Source organism: Thermobia domestica, chromosome 8 (assembly GCF_964235325.1).
Source record: "Thermobia domestica chromosome 8, izTheDome1.hap1.1, whole genome shotgun sequence".
NCBI classification, from domain to species: domain Eukaryota; kingdom Metazoa; phylum Arthropoda; class Insecta; order Zygentoma; family Lepismatidae; genus Thermobia; species Thermobia domestica.
Window position 1 is genome coordinate 293,288,548 of NC_137461.1, and position 22,392 is coordinate 293,310,939.

Sequence of the window (22,392 nt, forward strand, 5' to 3'; positions counted from 1 at the left end):
CATCCCCATGAATTGAAATCTCAAGGAAAAGGTTGAGACCAATATGACCCTTTACATAAAGGACACCCGTGACGTTACAATAGTAAAATGGTATGTCCAATCATTTCATTGTATTCAATAAATAACGTGGAACAAAAATTCTCGTTCATATTCAACGGCCCACATGTCACTCATTATGATAGAATATGCTTCACTAGAACGTCTACTTTCTATAGAACAACCTGATATAAAAAAGGGTACATGCAATGGAAGATGCATGAATTACAAGTCAAATGCAAGTCACAACAAACCTTTATTATAATATATTAAGTCTATATACAATTAGGTTTCTGAATGAACTGACTTTAAATATATGTCTGGGAAGGGAAGATATAACGGTTTTAAATATTCTTTCAGCAGCTATAAAAAAACGCAGAGAAACGAAACGTGAGGAAAGGTGTAACTTTGTGTCAATATTTGAGATTAAAAAATTATAGTAGATATATTTATACTTACAAACATCAACAGGACCATTAGTAACATAAATTTAAAACTGACCTACTTACACTTATTACTTTGAGAAGAACTTTTGTTTTTTTACCTGTACATTATTTACAAAAAGATTTTTCTAACGCTTCGTTTGAGCATTATGAAGAGACGCCACTACTGATTCGACAGTACTTTCGAAACCCCTTGATTCTATTCTCCTTTTAAAGGGCTGCGCGGAACCAAATATTTACATTAAGTTGTGTTGGTGTTACATCGACACGAGGGGTGTGTCTCGAGCTTAACACTTGCTTCATCTGACACAAAAACAAACAAACGAACAAACAAAAAATTGTTCTCTGCCTATTGCACTGCTAAGTTAATTATGTTTGAAATTTAATGTATTTTACACCCATATTATAAAACACTGGTTCTGTTCTCTTCCACACTATCGAAACTAATCCCTTTATATATTATTACTTTTAGTTATTACAGAATGAAAACTTACTTTGAATGTTATTTTTTATTGTTTCAAGGATATACAAGTTTTTCATCTCTTGTTTTCTTAAAAAAAATTAACCATATTCACATTAATAATTTAGAATCGGAAGGACTGCTTTATTATTTTTAAAAACACACACAACAGTTCTGAATCCTGAGTTACTGTTTCACTCCCTCACAAAATGTGAACAAACAAAAAACTATCACCGTTTCTATCCGTTTTTTTTTCTCTTTGATGAACGGAACGTGACACGACAAAGAACTAGATGTCATGTAAAAGAAGAGTGAAAACAAATGAAAGCAGTGAATGAATGATCATTTCATTATTTTTTGTTTTGTTTCCGTCGCTTATCAAATCAATTGTTTTAATGTTAAGAAACAAAAGCATCCGCATGCACAGCACTACAATGAGATCTTGTTTCTTTAAAAAAAACTTCTCCTATCTCACTAATGCGTGTGTTCCAGCATCACCACCGTTAGGTCCAGCCTCACCGCAACTTTAAATTGTTTTGTTCACTTGGGGAAAGACACGCCGTTTCCCCTCGACGCCTCTGTTAGACTTGGGTGCCCTGAGCATTCACAATAGGCTGAGCCCACTCCACGAAGTCGTCGATGAGCACCGGCCAAGCTCCCTCCTCATCGTAGTTCGACATGTCGTCATTAATCATGAGAGCAAAGTCCAGCAACAAATTCCACGTATCTTTAGGGATGGAGCGTTTATGGTGGTCCTGTAAGAAACACAAAAGCAGGTAGAAAGGTTCCTTATTTGTCATTTAAACTAAATAAATCAATAAATACTTGTTATAGCATCCGCCATTAGTGCAGCGAAGAGAGCACAATGAGCAGAATCTATTCCCTACAGAAGCATTTCTCATCCTTTTTTCACATGAGAACCACTTTTATTAGTCAGAATGTTCAATGGGTCACCCTAAAGTAATCTTATTTTTTGCTTATTTGTCTGTTTGCACATGTATACTCATGTCCAAAATAATTGTCGCATATCTATAACCATCATCTTGTAAGAATATAATTTGATAATGATTTTGCAGGATACTTTTAATACTGATACTATGTGTATAATCGGGAAATGTATATTTGTGGTAAATTTCATAGGAAAAGAATTATAAATACGAAAATTAGAATGAGTAAAACAAAATGTTGCTAAATGGAGAAGAAAGTTTTGTTTTCATTTTATTGTTCTTATTTACTGCTCTTTTGACATGAAATTTTCCACATACATGTCTCTACCGACTATACACATACTAACATAAGAAATACCAGACTAATTCGTCGTCAAATTATATTCGTAGAACAACATATTTATAGACATGTGACAATAATTTTTGACATGAGTGTACCTAGACATACTGACCATACCAACCAACAGTTTTGTACTATTGGCGGCAGATGAGTGTTTTTATGCGTTATAATAGTTAAAGAATATTATAGCTTCCTGTACAGAGAACGAAATAAATCTTTCGTGTTTTATGTATGAGGATATACGAGAAGCGGTCAAAAAGATCGCGGAATGTTGTCCTAGTTTCGGCATTTGTGATGCAATCATAATGACTCTTATACAACACACTCCATAGGTTGTCTAATTATGAATTTGACAAGTGTGAACACATCTTAACAGGCAGTGTACGAGTACTGTAGCTGGACGGATGAGTATGTGGTGATCATTTAGCGCAATTTCACAGATCGAGCAACGCGTAAACATCAAGTTCATATGCAAATTGGGGAAAATCTGCTTCAGATACCTACTTTGATAGCCTTAAGGGGGCAGACTACAAAATATTTTTCAAAAGTTAATAATTTAATCTTTTGCCAATTTTTCGTAAGAGAAAAGAAAAGAGATAATGAAATGTAACTTATCACAATAATAGATAATGTTACTATACACCCGAAAATACGAATCGGAAGAATTTTCAGTGTTGCCATCCAGTGTTACAGTATGACCAGAATTTAAATTACCCAAAAATCTAGGTTATGGCAGCGACTAGAAAAATGAACTCAAGGGCAATTGATGACTTATCATACTGTCTGTGTTCCTTGTTAACTATTTTTTAAATAATACAGTAAAACCTGCCTTCAACGGACCCTTTATTAAACGGAAATATTTCACGGTCCCATGAATTTGGAGAACAAAACGTGTAAAAGCCCCTTCATTAAGCGGAAACTGTGTTACGCGGACAACGGAAAGAAATATAAACATTTAACGGAAAATTCTGAGTTCCGGACTACAGCGTTTAGACATTTTGTGAGACATATACATTACACTGTCTGCAATAAAATGTTCGTTCTTTTGTTAAATATTTCTGGACAGTGTTGACCTTCTCCAACCACTACTCATATTCACCCCCACAAATTGTCCTTAATCCCCGCAACTTAATCAAGAATCATACGTAATGTCGGAAAGAAGAAAACGAGATAGAGGAAGAAGAGTAATACGATACCGAGTTCGAAGAAGAGTGTAGAATAAATACATATCAAGATGCTCTCAGAAGTTTAAAGGAACTGCAAAAATTTGCCTTACGGAAAAATGATTCTGATTCACTTAGTATAATTTCTCAGTCTAAAGTGTATGCGGAAAGTCAAGCAGCCAAGCAGCAATGTACACAGAAAACTCTGCTTGGCTATTAGAAAAATAAAAAAAATAAAATAAAAAAACGTGTGCATAGTATATTTTGTATTCATTTTAATTTTTTGTGTATTTATCCGTAGAAGAAGGAAGTACTGTAATCGAACAATGTACGTACAGCAATATATTTTCTCAGTTAGCCCCTTTATAAGCATGTATTAAAAAAAAAAAGAAAGGAAAGGTCTACCTCCACTAAGCGGAAACCTGACTTTAACGGAAATTTTTGCAAGTCCCGCTCGATTCCGCTAAAGACAGGTTTCACTGTATTTGTTTTTATTTTGTAATGAAGAGTAAAATATAAATATTTTTTTATTATCAGTAAAATTAAAATACAAATATTATTTTAAAAGTAATTAACAAGAAACACACACAGCATGATAAGTCATCGATTGCCGTTGAGTTCATTTTTCTAGTCGCTGCCATAAACTAGATTTTTGGATAATTCAAATTCTGGCCACACTGTAATTTGTATGGATAGCAACACTGAAAATTCTTCCGATTCGTATTTTCGGGCGTAGAATAATATTATCTACTACTGAGGTAAGTTACATTTTATTATCTCTTTTCACTTACGAAAAACTGGCAAGAGAAAAATTGTTAGCTTTTGAAAAATATTTAGTAGTCTGCCCCCTTAAAGACAGTTTACGGTCAGAATGCTTTAAGGAAAATCGCGTCCGTGGCCGTTTCGTCATTGTAGAGGACATCAAAACGAACGGCAACAGCTAAAGAGGATTTTCGTCTGTTTTCAGCAATGGGCAGGAGCGATGAGGGAAGAGTTTGTGTGTATTCCGAAGGTGATTAAGGAAATGTATAATTATATTGTGGTAATAAAGAGCTGCAATAAAATTTGGGAATTTTTTCATTGTCCCTTGTATATACGCTTATGAACTAAGAAAATTTAAAATATCTCCATTACCTTTAATTACATAAAAATATCACTGAGTGGATTCGAGGATACTCCCTAAGATTACTGGTAACCTAAAATAACCTTCGGTTAATAGAACAAAATACACATTAATTTCTTTTATAATGAAGGCTATAGTGAATATTCTATAATACATCTATATACGCTATTCGAGTTTCTATATCTATCCCAATAATCTGTATGATCTATCTTTTACAGATTCTCAACTTTCGTGTGTTATACGCAATTTATGTGAGTTTCATTTCTCTCTTTTTTTGGATTAATGTAGAATCTAAGAGAAAAATTGAAATGATATCCTTGAGTTTTACGTCCCACGGATATGGCGGTTAGGCTAAAGGAGACGGCGATAATGAGTAATGAATGAAATGGTGGAATGAAGAAAGTGGAAGGAAACGAAAGAACCTCGAGAAAACCCACGCACACGATTATTATTATTATTATTATTATTATTATTATTATTATTATTATTCTGGCCCGGAGTCAAATCATGTGGGACCCATCGATCCAACTTGTAGTGCTTCCCCTTGTAGATGGAGGTGCTACTGAATGGTTTCTCCAGTCACACTTAATTGAAGTCCCAGTTTTCTCACATGTCTGGCCACTGTTCGCCTCAATTGCTGCCTGAAGATCTTCATTTTGTATATGTGTTGGTCTTCCGTCACGTGGTGCGTCTTCGAGTGTTTCGTCACCGTTCTTAAACTTGTTAAACCACCGCTGCACTGTCCGCGTAGTCATAACACTCTCACCAAAGGCCTCGCATATCTTCTGCCCCGCTGCAACAGTGTTTGAACTCGTACAGTATACACGCCCTTATGACGCTCTGCGTAGGTCCCATGTTCACTTTGTCCTTATGCACGTTCACGGTGTAACTGAACTGCCACAACCAGGTAGTCTGTTGGATATATCTTCGCCTTATCTCCATTCGCATTCAACTCACGGTGTGAGGGCCAATTGAACACAGACCTCCACAAAACGGAAAGAGAACTTTCTTGGTTATCTTTGTAGATTATTTCTAGTTTCAATATCGAGTTCGTATGGTTTGGAAGTCCACCGTAGTTTCACAACGTGAAACGAAATTCAGTTGTTTTCTACTCGTAGGTTGACTAGTCTACTATCATACTAATCACTTCACAGTGTATACCTTTTACGAAAGCTCCTGCGTCCTGAAAAACAATACGAAGAGGCATTGCTTTTAACTTCTTAATGGAATCACGGTTTCGCCTAAGATTTGGACAGAAAGTGGTGCTGGTATAGGGATCTGAAGTTTGGTAATTTGTATATGGATGCAAAATAAGAATTGGCTTTCGCACTTAAACTTGAATTTTTTGTATGGGTAAAGTGGCTTTTATGCCACCCCATATGACAACTTCACAGAACTCTGTATGTAACAGCACAAAAGTAAATTTACAATTCAACCAAAAGTAACACATGTAACTCCATCCATCTCGACTCTGAAACTACTACATAAATACTTTTCTGACCAGAGCATATACTTATTTATTAAAACTCTAACAAGCCGTAACAGTTTCAATAATTTAGCGTTATCTTTATCAGACGTTACTTGGAAGAGAGATCTTCGTAATATGAAATTATTTTTATATAATAACAAGAACTTTCGGAATAATTAAAAGAAAAAAAATCAAAGATTGCGATCTTGGCTGATAATTAGTTTTTAGATCAGGAACCACAAAAATTTTGAACGGCCCCTAGTTCGAGTTTTCGTATTTTCTACAGAATAAGCACATCATACTGAGTTAAGTGATAGTTTGCGTATGGCTACACTATATGTAGTTCTCCAGGTATGAGGCTTACAAGAAAATTTTTCAATGAAATGTGTTGGATCTTTTGATCCAAAAATAAGAATAATTTAATGTCATGAAAATATCTCTTCCAAGTAACGTCTGATGAAGATAACGATAAGTTACCGGAACCGTTACGACTTATTTTTAAAAACTAACACACATAGTGGGCAGATCCATGTAGCATTAATTTGCCGAGGTTACAAAAGTCATTCATATGACTTAATATTCTTAATACCAAATCAATATTCAGCGAACAGAGAAATATTACCTGCAAAAATTTGCACCAAAGGTCTAGAAACCTGAACTTCCCCTGAAGTACGATATTCCAATAAGCTATTGCCATATCTAAATCTAGTCCTTTCTGGCCTGGATTCTTTGCATAGTTGAATGTGAAATGATAAAAATCTTTGAACCTTAGTTGATCCTTAATTTCACTGTCTAATGTCGGTAATCTTGCTTTCAACTTTTCTATATTATCACAGCTGCAAAGAGAAACAACCACAATGCTAATGATTTACAATACATAATATTTACTTACAAAACTAATAAAAATAACAAAGTAGTATGCTTTTAAAAGATTATATGTCATAGCCCATATCAATTCAGGCAGGGGGTTACCTTGACTTTCAGATGTTATGAATTAAACAGATGTTAAAACTCAGGAAAAAGTAAGAAACAAATTGTTTTGCTAAAAAGAAAAAAAAAATCCTGGCCCAAGATACAGGCTGTCAAAGATGGTGCCGTTTCTTACGTAAGATTTTCAGCAAAACATTAAATTGCGTTTTAACTTGTGGGAATAAATATGAAAAGTAGAGTAATGGTTGTAAAATATATCATACAGACTTGTAATCTGCCGGCAATACTTATTAGCTCATACTCTAAAAACTTTAACTTAAAGCTAACTTAAAGTACTGATATTTTGAACTTCAGTTTTATAAAAGTAATAAAATAATATTAATACAAGTTTCACAATTCAAGATGTTACTGTAAATAAACGTGGTTTGTAAAAAGTATACACCTAGCACTGATACAACAGTAGGGTTGGTTGGTTTAAACCAAGTGTTTAAAAAAAAACGATGTAAAAAAAAATGCCACAAACCGTGTGAATTTCATAGTGACGTCTTCACAAATCTCGAATCATCTGTGTTAGTTGAATCTAACTTTCGCCTTGTAATTAAGGGGTTCCGATGTGTCCCCAAAATTTCTACCACGTGGAAACCGAGTAGTGGTTCAGATCCCACTTTACGTAATGTCCAATCCTTCATAACCTCACTCTTGCATAAGAGTATTAAGCCTAAACAAACCAAACGAACTGAAACAGCTTTAGCAGGTAGGCCCGGGCCTACCCAAAACTTTTGAAAAATATAAACATCCAAAAGATAATAAATATATTTTACTGCAACGGAACAAATCCTACACATTTTTATATTTTAAAAAAAGTAAAAAGTACAAAAATTTTATCAACTTCATCTGTATCTTATCAATTGGACTTTAGTATTTTAATCTTCCTGAATGAAATGAAAATGAAATCTTTAAGTTTTACGTCCCACGGTTATGCCGGTTAGGCTAAAGGAGATTGTGATTATGAGAAATGAATGAAATGATGGAATGAAGAAAATGGCAGGAAACGGGAAAACCCATGACCACGGTGTCTGTCCACCACAAAGACCACACGGCGCGAGCTGGGATCGAACTAGGAACTCCAGGCACCGGAGGTGAACGCTCTATCACTGAGCCACCGCCCCCCCCCCCCTTCTTGAATGACCTCATACTAAATTTGTAATTTTAAAATTCCAGCATCCGTTGTTTATATGAACGCCATTTTAGCACACTGGTTATCAGGGACATAGTTTGGAATATATTTCGGGTGATATACAGCTTTTCGGAGGGGGGGGGGGGTAATTCAATATGAGAGCAAATTGAATAAATATTTTCAGATGGTTTGCAGGGGTGGGATAGGAAGTACCAAAATCTCAAAATAAACTCCAATTAGAAAACATATTAGGCTATGTCACCGCTGTCTATGAAGGAAATTAGTGGCTAGGGTATGTTTTACAGAAAAATGAAAAACCTGATGAAGTGAAAATAACTTCTTTATCCACCTGAATCATCTCCATCATTCTCATATTCAAGAAATGCTGATGTTCTGTGGATGTTAGTAGTGGACGTCCTGATAAAAGTGAATCCTGTAACTCCCACTGGAAGAAGCTATGTTCTCCTTGAAAGTGGTGTATGTCGAACAAATGTGGCTTTTTCAAACTTCAAATGATAAACATATCCTACTACTTATTGAAAAGTTTTACTATGGACTCATCTATACTCTTTCTGCAAGTAAGTGTCCATTTTTACTTTCACAGAAGGGTAAAAGTTAACATTTTTGTGTTATTACGATACGAACAGTATTGTTGAAAAATCAAGTGTTAGTTTTGAATTTTTTAAACCATGAACCCATTATCACCCCGAATTCTTTAGTTGAGAGAAAGATTTTGAGATTTTGAAAAAACAAATTCTTTATTAGCCTTTATGATGATGTATACCACAGGAAAGGGTATGAAAAATGTTGTAAAATGACACCTCAACCAGATCTCTAGGTCAATTAGGATAGCTGCAATTCCAATTTCAAAATTCATTGAACATGTCATTTTGGAGACTTTTTTTCAAACTTTACATAGCTCTATTTTCAATATCGGTTGATATATAAAGTTGAAATTCTTAATCTATCTATAGGGCATCTATGTGCCAAATTTTACTAAAATCTGAGATGGTGAGGTTATGTCACTGTATATAAATACTGGTGAATTCATATATTTAGAACATGTATTCTTTGCGTATAACAATTATATTGAGCAACCATATTCAAATAAAACTCACCCTTACTTAGGTTTCTACTGTACAGAACACAGAAACTAACGTCTATTATTACCATACTATTTAATAATTTCGAGATCCACTCCCCCTCTTTGCCAGCCATATATTACGGAAGACGAACGAGAGGACGACGATTCCGCATTCTTATTTATCCTTTTTACAACGCCAGTCTGTGTTACGAATCACTCCTTTAAAACCAGTTGCTCATGTACACCTAACTGTTCCTGCTACTCACACAAATACATGATGTGTTAAACAGAAACAGAAAAATATCCATTAACATTTTACAAACTACTTCACACGATGTAACAACGATATTTAAAGAGCACGATAAATAATGCGAAATCATCAATGTTGCCAATTCCCACACGCCAAGAAAAAATCGTTTCTATATAGCGCATCTGCGCCCGAACAATGTACATATACAGGGTGTCTACTGGAATACCAGAAAGTAAATTCATGACTTTTTCATGACCTTTTTGTTCAAATTTTCATGACCATGGCTATGAAAATTTACCATTAGTAATAATAAACTCCTACCATCAGTGGTGCATCGGAACTATGCGGGTTGCTAGTCTTAAATATCACTTATTGTGAATCTTAAAGAAAGAATCTAAAATTCTGCCGCCTTGTGCTCGAGCACAGAATAGCACTTATCTAAATACGGGCCTGCTCTTACCAGTTAATCACTCTATACTGTATTTGAAGTTTTAATTCTGAGTATAATTATCCATTTAGCAGAAATTTGTCTAAAATTAAGCACTCAGAGAACTGCCCAAAGACAAAACAAATTATAAAAGAAATTCGTTTTAAAAAAAATAGATCATCAAATTTAAAATCTGCAAACTCATACGAATAATATTATTTACATAAGTCTAAAGGCCCAAAAATACACAATTTACATTTCTTAGAAGTAAAGAAATAGCAGATCACAAAGTTGGACAGTAAAAAGTTGTTACTATATTACAGAGACTAGAAGATGAAATGGGGAGCAGCTAGGAAGACAGTAAAGTACCAGTTAGCCAGCACTAACTGGCGGGGAAAATTCTCACAATTACTGACCTGATACAACTGTTTCAGTACATGCAGTATGAGGTATAAAAGTATGAAGTATAAAAATATACTCTGAGATTTCAGATTTTCATGACCAGTTGGGTAAATAAAGGACTTTTTCATGACTTTCATGACCACTAAGCAAAATATATGACTTTTTCATGACTTTCATGACCAGTAGACACCCTGATATACTACACAAAGAGTAAAAAAGTGCGCGACTGAACCGGGACTCCAATCCAGGATCTTCGGCATAACGAAGAGTGAATGGGAGAGAGAGTCCGGCTGTGTCTGGGAACGGAGTGGGTTAACGCATTTGCACGGTATGCTGCAGGTCCCGCGTACGCTGCATGATTTGGTGTGCGTTGTTTCCCCCTGTTATTAATATAATATAGTATATTTGCAGCTAGCGTCACGGTAAATTCGAACAACGTGTATGTATATTCTACCGTTCACGTGTTAAAGGGACGCTCAATGGTAATGAGCTTTAAGTCAGCTGGCTACCTACAGACTTCTGGGAATATTCACGTTTCAGAAGAAAACGCATCACTGGATGAGCGTTTCGTGTGGGTTGTCCTTCGAAACAAACATGTCTCGTATATTAAAAATGCGTGTTATCACGTGCAGCCAAAACAATATAAACACGAGACTGGATTATTTTCTTCCAAAAGAGCACGTATAGCATTCTCAACCGATGGTTTATCTCAGTAGTAGTGCTGACCGTGTTTCGAGAGGGTACTTTTTTTTTATTATTATTATTCTATGCATTTAAAATAAATAAATATTCCGTTACCAAGTAAAGGCGTAGCGCGAAACTCGTGACCATTGTAGTTCACTAAAGAGCAAATACCAGAGTTCGTTTACGATTCTGATTCCAATGTTTACGAATTCTGATTCCAATGTTTACGAATTCTGATTCCAATGTTTACGACTCTGATTCCAATGTTTACGATTCTGATTCCAATATTTACCAAAGACACAAATGAATTCAGAAGCGTATCGGAATTTAAGCATGTACGTACATAGTGAGGAATATGAAAGTGGAGAAGGCGTTCCGTGTTCACAGAAAAACGTCGTATTGATATTCTCTCAGGTTTCGGCAGGATTTCTAATATTCAAAGAACTGAAAAGTCTATTTCTTGAGCAAGGAAGCAAGGAATAAATCCCAGTGTTCGTTCTCTGACATATTTCAGTCGTATTTTGGTGATGAGGTTCTCCACATTATTGGAACAGGCATACAGTACAACTGACAGGAGAAAAGGAAGACAAAGGTGTCCTCAAAATCAAAACCAACTTTTGCAAAATGGAAAGTTATTACTGTTGCGAAACAACTTTTGCTGTGGTTAAGTATTTGTGTCTAATACGAAAGCAATCTCTGCGTGCTTACTGGAGCACAGTTCCTATTTTAGAACCTAATTATCCAAACTCAATTGGGATGTCAAAATGACACATTTCTGGACTTTTCGGCGATGCTTCACTACAATGACCCTTTAGCTGAAGTGATTCCGGTTTTGGTTATTATTACTTGTGAGTAGCCAAGTAATACACACCGGAAGAAATTGTTGTAACTGATAAGGAAATCTGTAGTTTCCAGTGCAATTTCCAGGTTTGTGAGTGATTTTGACTTTCTTAATACTGTGTCTGGACGCCTCGAAACTACTGGATTTCGATCTTCGGTGCCTCTTATATACACCTTCCCTCTGGTTCAAAGGTGTTACATACGAGCCATTTGTTCTTATTATAAGTGTGGGAATGTACACTCATGTCCAAAATTATTGTCGCATGTCTATAAATATGTTGTTGTAGGAATATAATTTGATAACGAATTCGCCCGGTATTTCTTATGATGTTGGTAAGTGTATAATCGGCAAAGACATGTATATGACAACTTTCATGTCAAAAGAGCAGTAAATAAGAACAATAAAACGATATTAAACCTTTCTTGTCCATTTATCAACATTTTGTTTTACTCATTCTAATTTTCGTATTTATAATTCTTTTCCTATTAACCACAAATTAACCACAAATATACATTTCCTGATTATACACATAGTATCAGTATTAAAAAAGTACCCTGCAAAATCATAGTCAAATTATATTCTTACACGAAGACAGTTATAGATATGCGACAATCATTTTGGACATGAGTGTACATTTCTTTGTTTAAGTGAGTTGCAAGAACACGATTAACTGTCCGGCGTTTGCTTAATACAATGACCCATGACACACTGCCGTGTTAGAATGGGACAAGTAAGAGGTTTTTCCTGGTGTGATTCATGCCACTTAGACGTTGATTCCCTGAGCTAATAGGCGGTTTCACAATAAACTTACATGCTCATGTTGCAGGTATTTTGCTACGGGCTGTACATACGTACATAGAATTCACTGCCATCTTAACCTTGAAAATCGTCGCTCTACACTTTTTAAATTTTCTAGCTGTGATTGTGCTCGCCTAGGTATTAGTCAAGGTAAGAATGGCTTCAAGCATTGAGAAAAAAAATATATATACATACACAATAGACAAAAATTATATATATATACATATATGAGAGAGGTAAAAGTAGTAGCATATCAGAAGTGAGTTTATTTCTCATGAATGCGAAACAGCAGAAAGTAGTGTAAATGGAAAAGTACGCTAGATTTACTGGACGAAAAGCGCTTCAGGAAATGGTACACATAGTGAAAAAAAAAGATGGAGCAATGCAAAACTTGCGTTAATTAAAAAGTGATTCTAAAAAGTAAATGACTGAAAATAGAAAATTGAACAGACTTAGCGTTGTCCAAGTTAAATGACACATTGTAAGACGTACAAGATGAACATTTATAATGGTATAACAGGTATAAAAGGATTATTGGTTTGTTCTCTAATGAGTTAACTATATGTTTACTGGTGTAGAAACGCTGTACCAAGCGATGAGTTGTAGAATGCTGGAGAATGCCTACATACAATAAATTTAAGCAAATTGAGATACAGGTAGTAATCACGTTTCTAGTTTACATCAGGTACATTACGGGACTGGATGGAAAGTGAAGAAAAGCTCTCTATTTGCCTTCGGCTGAAATTGATGTTCGACTGCAAACGTAGAAAGATCAAATTGGAGAAAACAGTGAAGCTGAGGACTCTTGTTACGTGATTCCTTCAAAGACGAAGTTATGTTAATAAAACAGTAGAGATGCAACGGCTCGGAAAAAAACCGGCTTTTTTGAAAAAAAAACTCGGTTTTTTCTGCTTCGCTTTTTTGCTTGGGAAATTTTGGGCTTTTTTCAAATTTCTGCTTTAAATTGATAAATCAGACTTTGTTTCGCTTCTCTATAACACAAAAAGTAATTTAATTAGTGGTTCATGCTGATAATAACATAAAACCTCGAAAATAAACTATGAATTTCGAAAAGATATTTCAAACAATTTTTCTTCAACATATTTACATTATGAATTCCACAGGCTTAACCAATGTATATAATAAGAATTTTTTAACCTCCTATATACAAAAGTAAGCAGAGTTGGCAAGAGCCATGGTTGCTTTTGAAAATGCCAAAAACCCGTTTTTTGGGGATGTTTAAACCAGGCTTTTTTGGTTTAATCCAGGCTTTTTTGATTTAGATTTTTTGCTTTATGTATTTATATTACATATTCACAGAAATAAGTTTGTTTCGCCTTGGTGTTATTATGCAACAGCGGGGTTATGCCGGAAGAACTCCCATAAGCTTAAAGAAGTCCGGTCAGTAAATTTCTTAAAGTGAGAATCTCCCACCCTAGCCATCGGGAAAATCCCGTCATTACATGAAATGTAAGACAATAACGGGAAAATCTGCTTTGCATGTAAAATTTAAAGGTCAACGTATCATAATCAGTACGCTAAAACTGAGGTATTAAATTACAAATTTAGTACGTAGATATTATTGAAAGTTCAATCCAAGCTAATGTTGGAAGCTACGTAGTCAATCAATAAATTTTGCCAATTTCTATCAATATATTTAAGCAATCTTGGCTTCTTTATAAAACAACAGGCATTTAGGCATGCAGATATATATACAACTTGGTTTCGTTTCGCATGTTTAGGCTTAACATCCTTACGAAATACCGAGGTTATTAAGGAGAAGACTTTCGCTTAAACTGACATCCGAACCGCTACTTGGTTTACGCATGAAAGAAAGGTTGTGGTTCGACCGAGAATTGAACATGGGACACCTTGATTAAAAGGTGAAAGGGAAATAAAACTATTGCAGGTGGTTTGATATCTGGAAACGTCACCATGAAATTCACATGATTCGCATTTTTCGTTCTTTTTTATTTTTTTGGTTTAAACCAGTTATTAAAAAAAAAAAAAAAAAAAAAGTTGGTATAAACCAGCCAACCCTAAAAGTAAACACTTCTTTTAAAATAATACACAAATAAGTAGCAAAATAGTTTGTAGTATTTTTACTTCAAATATTCCATACCCTCTTTTTGAAACAAAATAAAATTAAAATTAAACATAAGGGAAATACTTAGATTTATATGAAACACTTAAAGGCTGCACACCTAGAGCTTTTGGTTCTGTATATTCTTGAAATTCTACAGTTAAGTTTTATATAACCACCATCATGGTTTACCCAATCCTTAAGTTTTCTGAATTTTTAACAAGAGGGATTCAACATAAGGAACCCTCCCCCCCCCCAAAAAAAAAAAAAGGACTACGGAATATTTTTAAGTTAAGCTAAATACAACTGTACAACAAACATGAGTGAATGATTAGCTTTTGCGCTTCTATCGGTAAGTCCGGGATTCAACCAGTATTCGACCATTCTGACAAAGCTTTTCTTCATTCCATCTGTGAATGTAGAAATAGTGCGTGTATTGTGAGTTGGCCGACTTCCTTTCTTATTGTTTTTAAATCGTTATTATTACTAATTACCAGCAGTGACGGTTTAGCGAAGGTTAGGGGGGCGGTCTTTCGGACTGAAGCCCGTTCCCCAAAGTTACGGAATGTCTGCAACAAACGAAATATCTATTAGTTATGCCTTTACTCATAAACTTTAAGCTCCCGTCAAATAAAAATTACGAATGTTTAGAAAAACTAAACATTAGTAAGAAAAACCCTTCCCAAAATACTTTTCTAAATCTAAATCTACCACTGATTCTCAGTATAAAATGATTTTTAAGGTTGTATCCGGAAGATTATTGCTAAACATATAAACGAAACGAAATATTAGTTATGCCTGTACTCATAAACTTCAAGCACCTCCCAAATAAAATTAAGACTTTTTAGGAAACGAAACAATCAGAAAAACCCCTCCTAAAGTACTCTTCTATATCCGCTACTCATTATTTGTATAAATTGGTATTCAAGGTTGTGTCCGGAAAATTATTGCTATACTACGGCCGCTGTATCTCTGGCTCTGACAGCTATGCGAAAAAGAAAGCGAGGGTTGATACTACATTGACCCCCCCCCCCCATAAGTACCAATGAGTGACCGAGCTGTCACCGCTCTGACATGGAAACAAGTCGTTGTTGCCGCTTCGTGTTCTCCCTTTTGTTTGTGCATAGTTGAGTGAAAAGTGCTTTGAGATTGTGTTTGGTTATTGTGACTTTGTGTTTTTTTCTTTTCTTTTTGTGCGTTTGGGTGTGTTGTTAAGAATATTGTAATTACGTAGTGACAATGGCTAGTTCTTCAGAACCGAAGGCAAAAAAAAAATAGGAGTGTATAAAGGACAAAGCCGAGAATTGATATACAGACTTCGTGAATATTTCGAGAAAGAGCGCGATAATGGTGGCCCTCTTCTCCCTGTGACGAGGGTGGTGGACAGAGTGACTGACGCCCTTCGTGTGGGAAAGTCTACTGTTAAGAACATAACAAAAGAAAAATGTCCCGAATAACTGAATTCTCCCTCGGCAGTTTTGGTTACTCCAGGCAAAAAAAGAAATCGGCGCAATGTTAAAACATCTGTAGATCGTTTCCAGAATGACGCAATAAGGCAACACAATTATCAATATTATATAAGGAAAGAATTCCCGACTCGCGGTAAGCTTCTGAAGTCCTTGAAAGAAGCAGGGCTTTTCGAGGGAGAGAAAACAAGCTTGAGTGTTGTGTTAAGGCAAATTGATGGAATCGATGGAATTGCTGAAGCACACGGGCATACAGTTATTCGACTTCCACCATATCATTGCCATTTTAACCCAATTGAGCTAATTTGGGCTCAAGTTAAAGGTTATGTGGCTCAACATAATAAAACATTTCGTGTAGATGACGTGAAAAATTTAGTAATAAAGGCGATCGAGAAAGTGTCCCCGAATAATTGGAAAAACGCCGTTGAACATACGTGGAAAATTATGCAGCAAGCTTGGGAAGCTGAAGGTGTCTTCGAACAAACTGTCGATTTAATCATAACATTGGGTGATGGAGACGATAGCAGCGACGACAGTGACGATGAAGAAGACATTTCGGCAGTTAACTCTGACGAATTATTTCAAGATTGTGGAGTTCAACCTATCGATAGTGACGAATACATGTAGGCAGCGAAGGTATGTCAGATTACTCGATTACTTTATGTTTAATTCTGGCTATTTTTAGTTTGTTTCCTTACACGGAAGGTTTTAAAAATCCATGAAAATTCAGCATTTATTAAGCAATTCATTTCGATTGTATTTGTTTGCTTTTTCTGTTTATTCTTAGCGTGTACGGTTAAACCCACGACAAATTGGCAACATTGTTTTGTCCACGTGCAGAAGTGTTAGAGCCAGAGACATAGCGGCCATAGTATAAATCACTTCACAACTACAGTATAACAGAAATGTGGAAGTACGGCTTGACGGATATATTGAAAAACGTACGCTTTGACGGATAAATAGAAAAACGGGCAAGTTTAACTTTTGCGCTAGAAGCTAGAGTACTAAAAGCTCTTAGAAATGAAACACTGATGACAAACTAAAATGATCTAGAAAAAAAAAATGTCGATAACTCAAAAGTTAAAAAGCCTCTAAAATTGCCCTCAAATACTACATTCTTCATGTTAGCTTTAATTCGTAAAACATGTGCTCCATTCATCTTGATGGTGAATTTCAGAGCGAAATATCGCATTTAGGTCATGGAATTCTTATCTAACTGTAGAATATACTATAAGAAAGCAATTTAGATAGAAAAATCATGAAAATGAAAAAATGCCAAAATTTCCAAAATTCTCGTTTTTTTCCCAAAAAAAGCCGGCTTTTTATGTGAAAAAAACCATCGATTCAAAAAAGCCGGCTTTTTTGCATCTCTATAAAACAGTGATATTTTCTATTAATTACCATATAATATTAAAGTTTCGCTATATTATACTAAAATTATAAGGAACGCACGAGTAACGAATCCCTCCACACGCACGACATAACGGGTTTCTACTCTATTTCGAAAAGAATTTTCAATTTCAACAGAGTTGAAGATTGTAACAAGAGTATGTGCATTTAAGAGGTCTACTTTAAACATAATGATGCTGATTTGTCAATATGCGAGAATTTTAAGTTCCAATTGTTCCTCAGAAGTCCTGAGCTGACATGTGATGAAACCGAGATTTGAAAATTAGCATGAAAGACAGGCAGTTCATGGTTTCCGTGAGTATCTTCAAGGAAACAAAATCCCAGATGCACTACTTCCTCTAAGGACACTTTGGAAATAACTGGAATATCTTCCAGTGAATATGAAAAGCGGTTCTCTCAGATGAAACTTAAAAGTAACCTTATCTTGGTCATCATTGTTAGTACGGATAACTACACTGTTGTTCATCGAGTAAGATTGCCTTTCATACGGTGGCAAAAATGTGGACTCATAGATGCTCTGAGATATCGTAATTTTGCAGCTAATATCAAAGACAAGAACGATCTGCAGACGACTACAGTACGTCGAAGGATATTTTAAAAATGCGGAAGTTGCTGTAATAACATATTCATGAGGAGTGCAGATATTATATTTACCAGGAAAGCAGTATGTTTATTACTCTCTCTATTATACATACCCTAATTCAGTCATTCCCTGCATGAATTCTTCTTTGGTGAACTCGCACTGTGTCACAGCTCTGAACTTCCACGCTATTATAAGCACTAATTTGGATTCGGGACCCAGATTAAGATCATCTAAAAATCTCATTATGCCGTCTGCTGTTATTTTGTCTGGCTCTTGAGGATCTGTACATATAAAAATAAATCAATGTTAATTAACACCTAATAGTAAGAATTCTGTCATATTGTGTAAAGAACATTCTATCTGAATACAGTTGTTCTCGTGCAAACAGCCAGGTGAATTCTACGTCATCCAACGTTTCGAGAACCGACAACATTGTCCTCGTCTTCAGGGTAAAGTATGAGAGAACAAAAACAGAAACCTTTACTATATAGGTGTTGGCAGGAAGGAGGTGGAGTTTCATTGGTCAATGACAAGAAATTCATAGTGCTAGAAATCCCAAAATATACGATATGCATGACCTAACATGTCTCTACCATCTTTCTTGAAATAATCATCATGCTCACATAGCATGAACTTCTACCCTTTTCAATTTTTCTTTGTCCAAAATTAAAACTGTTTCAAGAAAGATGGCGACGATGTATTAGGAATAAGGTCATATGTATCGTATATTTTCGGATTTTGTGTAGTTTTAAGTAGCTTAATTTTAATCTAGAAATAAACAACACATTATAAATAAATAAACTATTTTAGCTGTAAATTGCGTGGCCCTTTTATTACCCTGCCCTATATCTCACTTATGTTTGCTGCTCTGAGCTTCTTGGGAGGAATAGAGGACCTTCGTACTTACCTTCATCCAAGAAAGAGAAAAGAAAAAAGGTTCAAGATTTAAACTAAGTAAATTCGTTCCTCCAAAGAAGCTCAAAGCAGCAAATTTGACTGAAATATAAGCCGGACAAAAAGTCTCAGTGTAACTTAAAGGTTAAATATTTCGTTATAGCAGAGTTGCGTAAAACACGCAATCTGTAACATATTGAACTCTACGATGTTTAGACCACACTACACTGTTTCAGGAAACAAATCACTACAGAATACAACAAGGCTTTTGGCATCAACAAACATTTGTACACAGTCTACTGGAAGGCTGCAGCAGGAAAAATCGAACTACATATATATCTATATATCTATTTATCTATCTAGTCTGAAAAACAACGAGGGCACACGTAAGCAAGTAATTTGTAATTGTCATCCATTAAAGTATACGTACAGCTCCAACCTTAACTTATCAAAGCAATTAATCTTTACAATATATTACTCATTTGGAGGAACAAACTGATAATCTATACGTAAATAACACAACATGGATAGTAATGCCTTACAGAAGCACATTACAACGTTTAATATATTAACTCTATATACACAGATAACTTTTTGTAAAGTTCGAGAACAATCTTCCACATTGAATACTTGTACTGCAATGCAACCTCAAAAATTTAACTACTACTACTGAACATGGGCAGAAAATCTCTCTATATATTACAAGATATCAAAAGCACACGCAAGAAAACCTTTTAAAGCAATCTAGCTGAAAAAAAAAACAAAATGCCAAAAATAAAGTACTTCCAGATGAAGATTTTCCACTTAAGGAGCAAGCACTATTACTAAAACTATAATTTTTGGTGTCAGCCATGAGCACGAACGGCTAGTGTCAGCCGAAGAAAACTGTTTTCTGAAGAAGAAAAAAAAGTCTTGGATAAAGTTTAACCCTCTTGGCCTTTGTACCGCAGAGTAGATCCAGGGCAAGATTTTACTTTGGTCATTTCATTCAATGAATCGATTCGTAGGGAACTGGTCCTTCGGAACAGTTCATTCAATATCACTAGTAACTTGTTCCTCACGAATCTGATTAGAAATCATGGTGGCTTAGACTGTAATGTTTCCACAATTATTTTAAACACTGTCAGATTCTGAGTTTTACGTCCCACGTTTATGCCGGTTAGGCTAAAGGAGACGATGACTATGAGAAATAAGTGAAACGGTGGAATGGAGAAAGTGGGAGGAAACGGGAAAACCTCGAGAAAACCCACGAGCACGGTGTTTGTCCACCACAATCGATTTATCTGAACCGGTTTCCAGAGTAGTTTGGGAGGCAATTCCTAAAGATGTTTTTATTCTCCGGAGTAGACTAGGAGTGAGTTCTGGGGGAGAGTAACAGATTGTATGTTCCGAGGAATTGATTCCTAGACTACTCTCATGAATTGAATCGTTCTTGGGAAATGATTCTTAAACTGCTCCGGGAACCAAATGAATCGGTTACAGTCACTCTCCGAGTCAAAGTAAACAAGCCCCAACCAAAACCAAATAAATATCTTACAATTAAGGGAAATATCAGAAACAAATATATGAGATTTTAATTTGGTGAATATAGTCCCACAGCATGCTTCATGAATAAAAAGTATTTTTTCCAAATGCTATAATCCAAAAGGATAAGATTACAGCATACTAGTTCACCTTCAGCCGATCAACTCGTAATGTACACGATAACTTATACCATTTTCCAAATATACCAATCTCTACTGAATTGTAATAATCCGACACAAACAGATCCTGTAACTATTAACATCACTGTCACATAGCTACTAATGTTGATTTGTTCATCATCAAAAGGAACTTCCATCCTTTACAGATGTGTCACCGTAACACAGTACAAACAAACACGCGAGCACTGCACCCGTGAACAGACCAGATGATGAACTGGAGAACACCGAAAAAACATGACGTCAAATCACTTTCATTTTCCCCCTCAAACAAAAAAGCTTCAACAGTATAACATCACGTCCGAAGTAACACTATGTCACAGTAATAAACCTAGTGGAATAGTTATGTACACTGGAATCGAAACCAAAAGAACAAATCACTTGAAATGATCAAAGTAAAAACTTGCGTAGCTCCAGTACGAAAAGGTTTACATTAGCTTACGGCAGGGTAAAGTAGGTTGGGTTAGGTTCCATACTCCTGGTCCTACTCTCATTCGATGTTTTTACCGTAACATTAACACAGATTTAGTCACTTTATGCACAAAATTGTGTTCTCATGTATTATTTAGTTTTAAAAGAATTTCTCTCAGCTGTCCCTCAAAACACACAAAATAAAATGCACGAAACTGGGCAATGCAAATGTACGTCCATCACTGGTTTAACAACTTATAAATATTACTTTACATATTATTAACGAACACATCCACTTATCCACCAGCACTATATGCCAAGACAAATCTATACTACTGTAACATGATCCCTCTTCGGTGTACTTAAAACCCGAATGTGCATTTGCGATAACTTTTCGATAGGTAGCATTAAGCAAGGTAATAAATCAATGATTGAAGTAGAAAGAGCAATTTAAAACATTATGTAGGATATATTTATATGAAAAAAATAATCAAAATTTATAAATAACTACACATTAGCATTGAAAGGAGAAAACATCAAAAACAAAAATAGCCTATATCTTGTAATTTGAACCAACGCAATCCGGAAGGAATTTAATTCCCGTAAAGTAAACTTACATCATACATCAAATAGTTATCTTAACATTAGTATTTTAGCCGTAGTAAACACATATGATCACTTGACATTGAGATAAGACCGATACAGAACTTACCTCTGTATCTTGCATACAGATGTTCCAACTTTTTCTTATCAACTGATATTTTTGGCTCTCTGTAATATACTTCAGGATTTTGAAAATAGTTATCAGAAGCCAAATCTAACTTCCAATCATTCTGTGACAAGCAGAATATCGCCGTAGTTTCTCCCGTCTGAGTGAAAGCAATGAATTTCTTTACTTTTTCCTTCTGAGACGATTTCAACTTATGCTGGAAAAGACAAATATTGTTTAGTAATGCTACACGTCTGGAAGATTATATTATAACTAGGATTACAACATCATGCATGTTAGTTTCATTGTTTTCCATGTTCATAACTCACCATTTTCGACTGTTTTCACAATCGACAAGACGCAATCTTCGCTCATACGGTCCTTTTTGCATTAGCTAAGGTACGCATGTGCAGAACAACTGAAAAATGAAAATCGTAGCTAACGAAAATTCCAGTAGGCATTGTGCGATTCTCTGTAAAGCCAATGGACCACCTGACTCGGGCCATTCGTTTGTCAGTTTTTCAGGTTTTCGATATCTCACACTTCTTACGTCACTGTTCCCG

At 35.3% G+C, this 22,392-nt stretch overlaps 1 protein-coding gene across 1 annotated transcript; it reads right to left on the reverse strand.

Annotated features, from left to right (window-relative positions):
• Positions 1-273: 273 nt before the first annotated feature.
• On the reverse strand, positions 274-22,300 carry SCCRO (defective in cullin neddylation 1 domain containing SCCRO). Its single transcript, XM_081770003.1, has 5 exons — positions 22,159-22,300; positions 21,833-22,046; positions 18,228-18,396; positions 6,603-6,816; positions 274-1,694 (listed from the first exon to the last, which is right to left on the reverse strand). Exons 1-5 carry the CDS (start codon positions 22,159-22,161, stop codon positions 1,521-1,523), a joined length of 774 nt encoding a protein of 257 aa, XP_081626129.1. The 5' UTR covers positions 22,162-22,300; the 3' UTR covers positions 274-1,520.
• Between the last annotated feature and the right edge of the window lie 92 nt (positions 22,301-22,392).

Excerpts from the sequence above, each read along its gene's own strand:
- SCCRO (XM_081770003.1), bottom strand. Across the intron at positions 18,397-21,832 it reads TCTGTATGCAAGATACAGAG|ATCCTCAAGAGCCAGACAAA; the intron begins GTAAGTTCTGTA and ends TTATATGTACAG. Across the intron at positions 6,817-18,227 it reads CAGGGAATGACTGAATTAGG|CTGTGATAATATAGAAAAGT; the intron begins GTATGTATAATA and ends TTCTCTTTGCAG.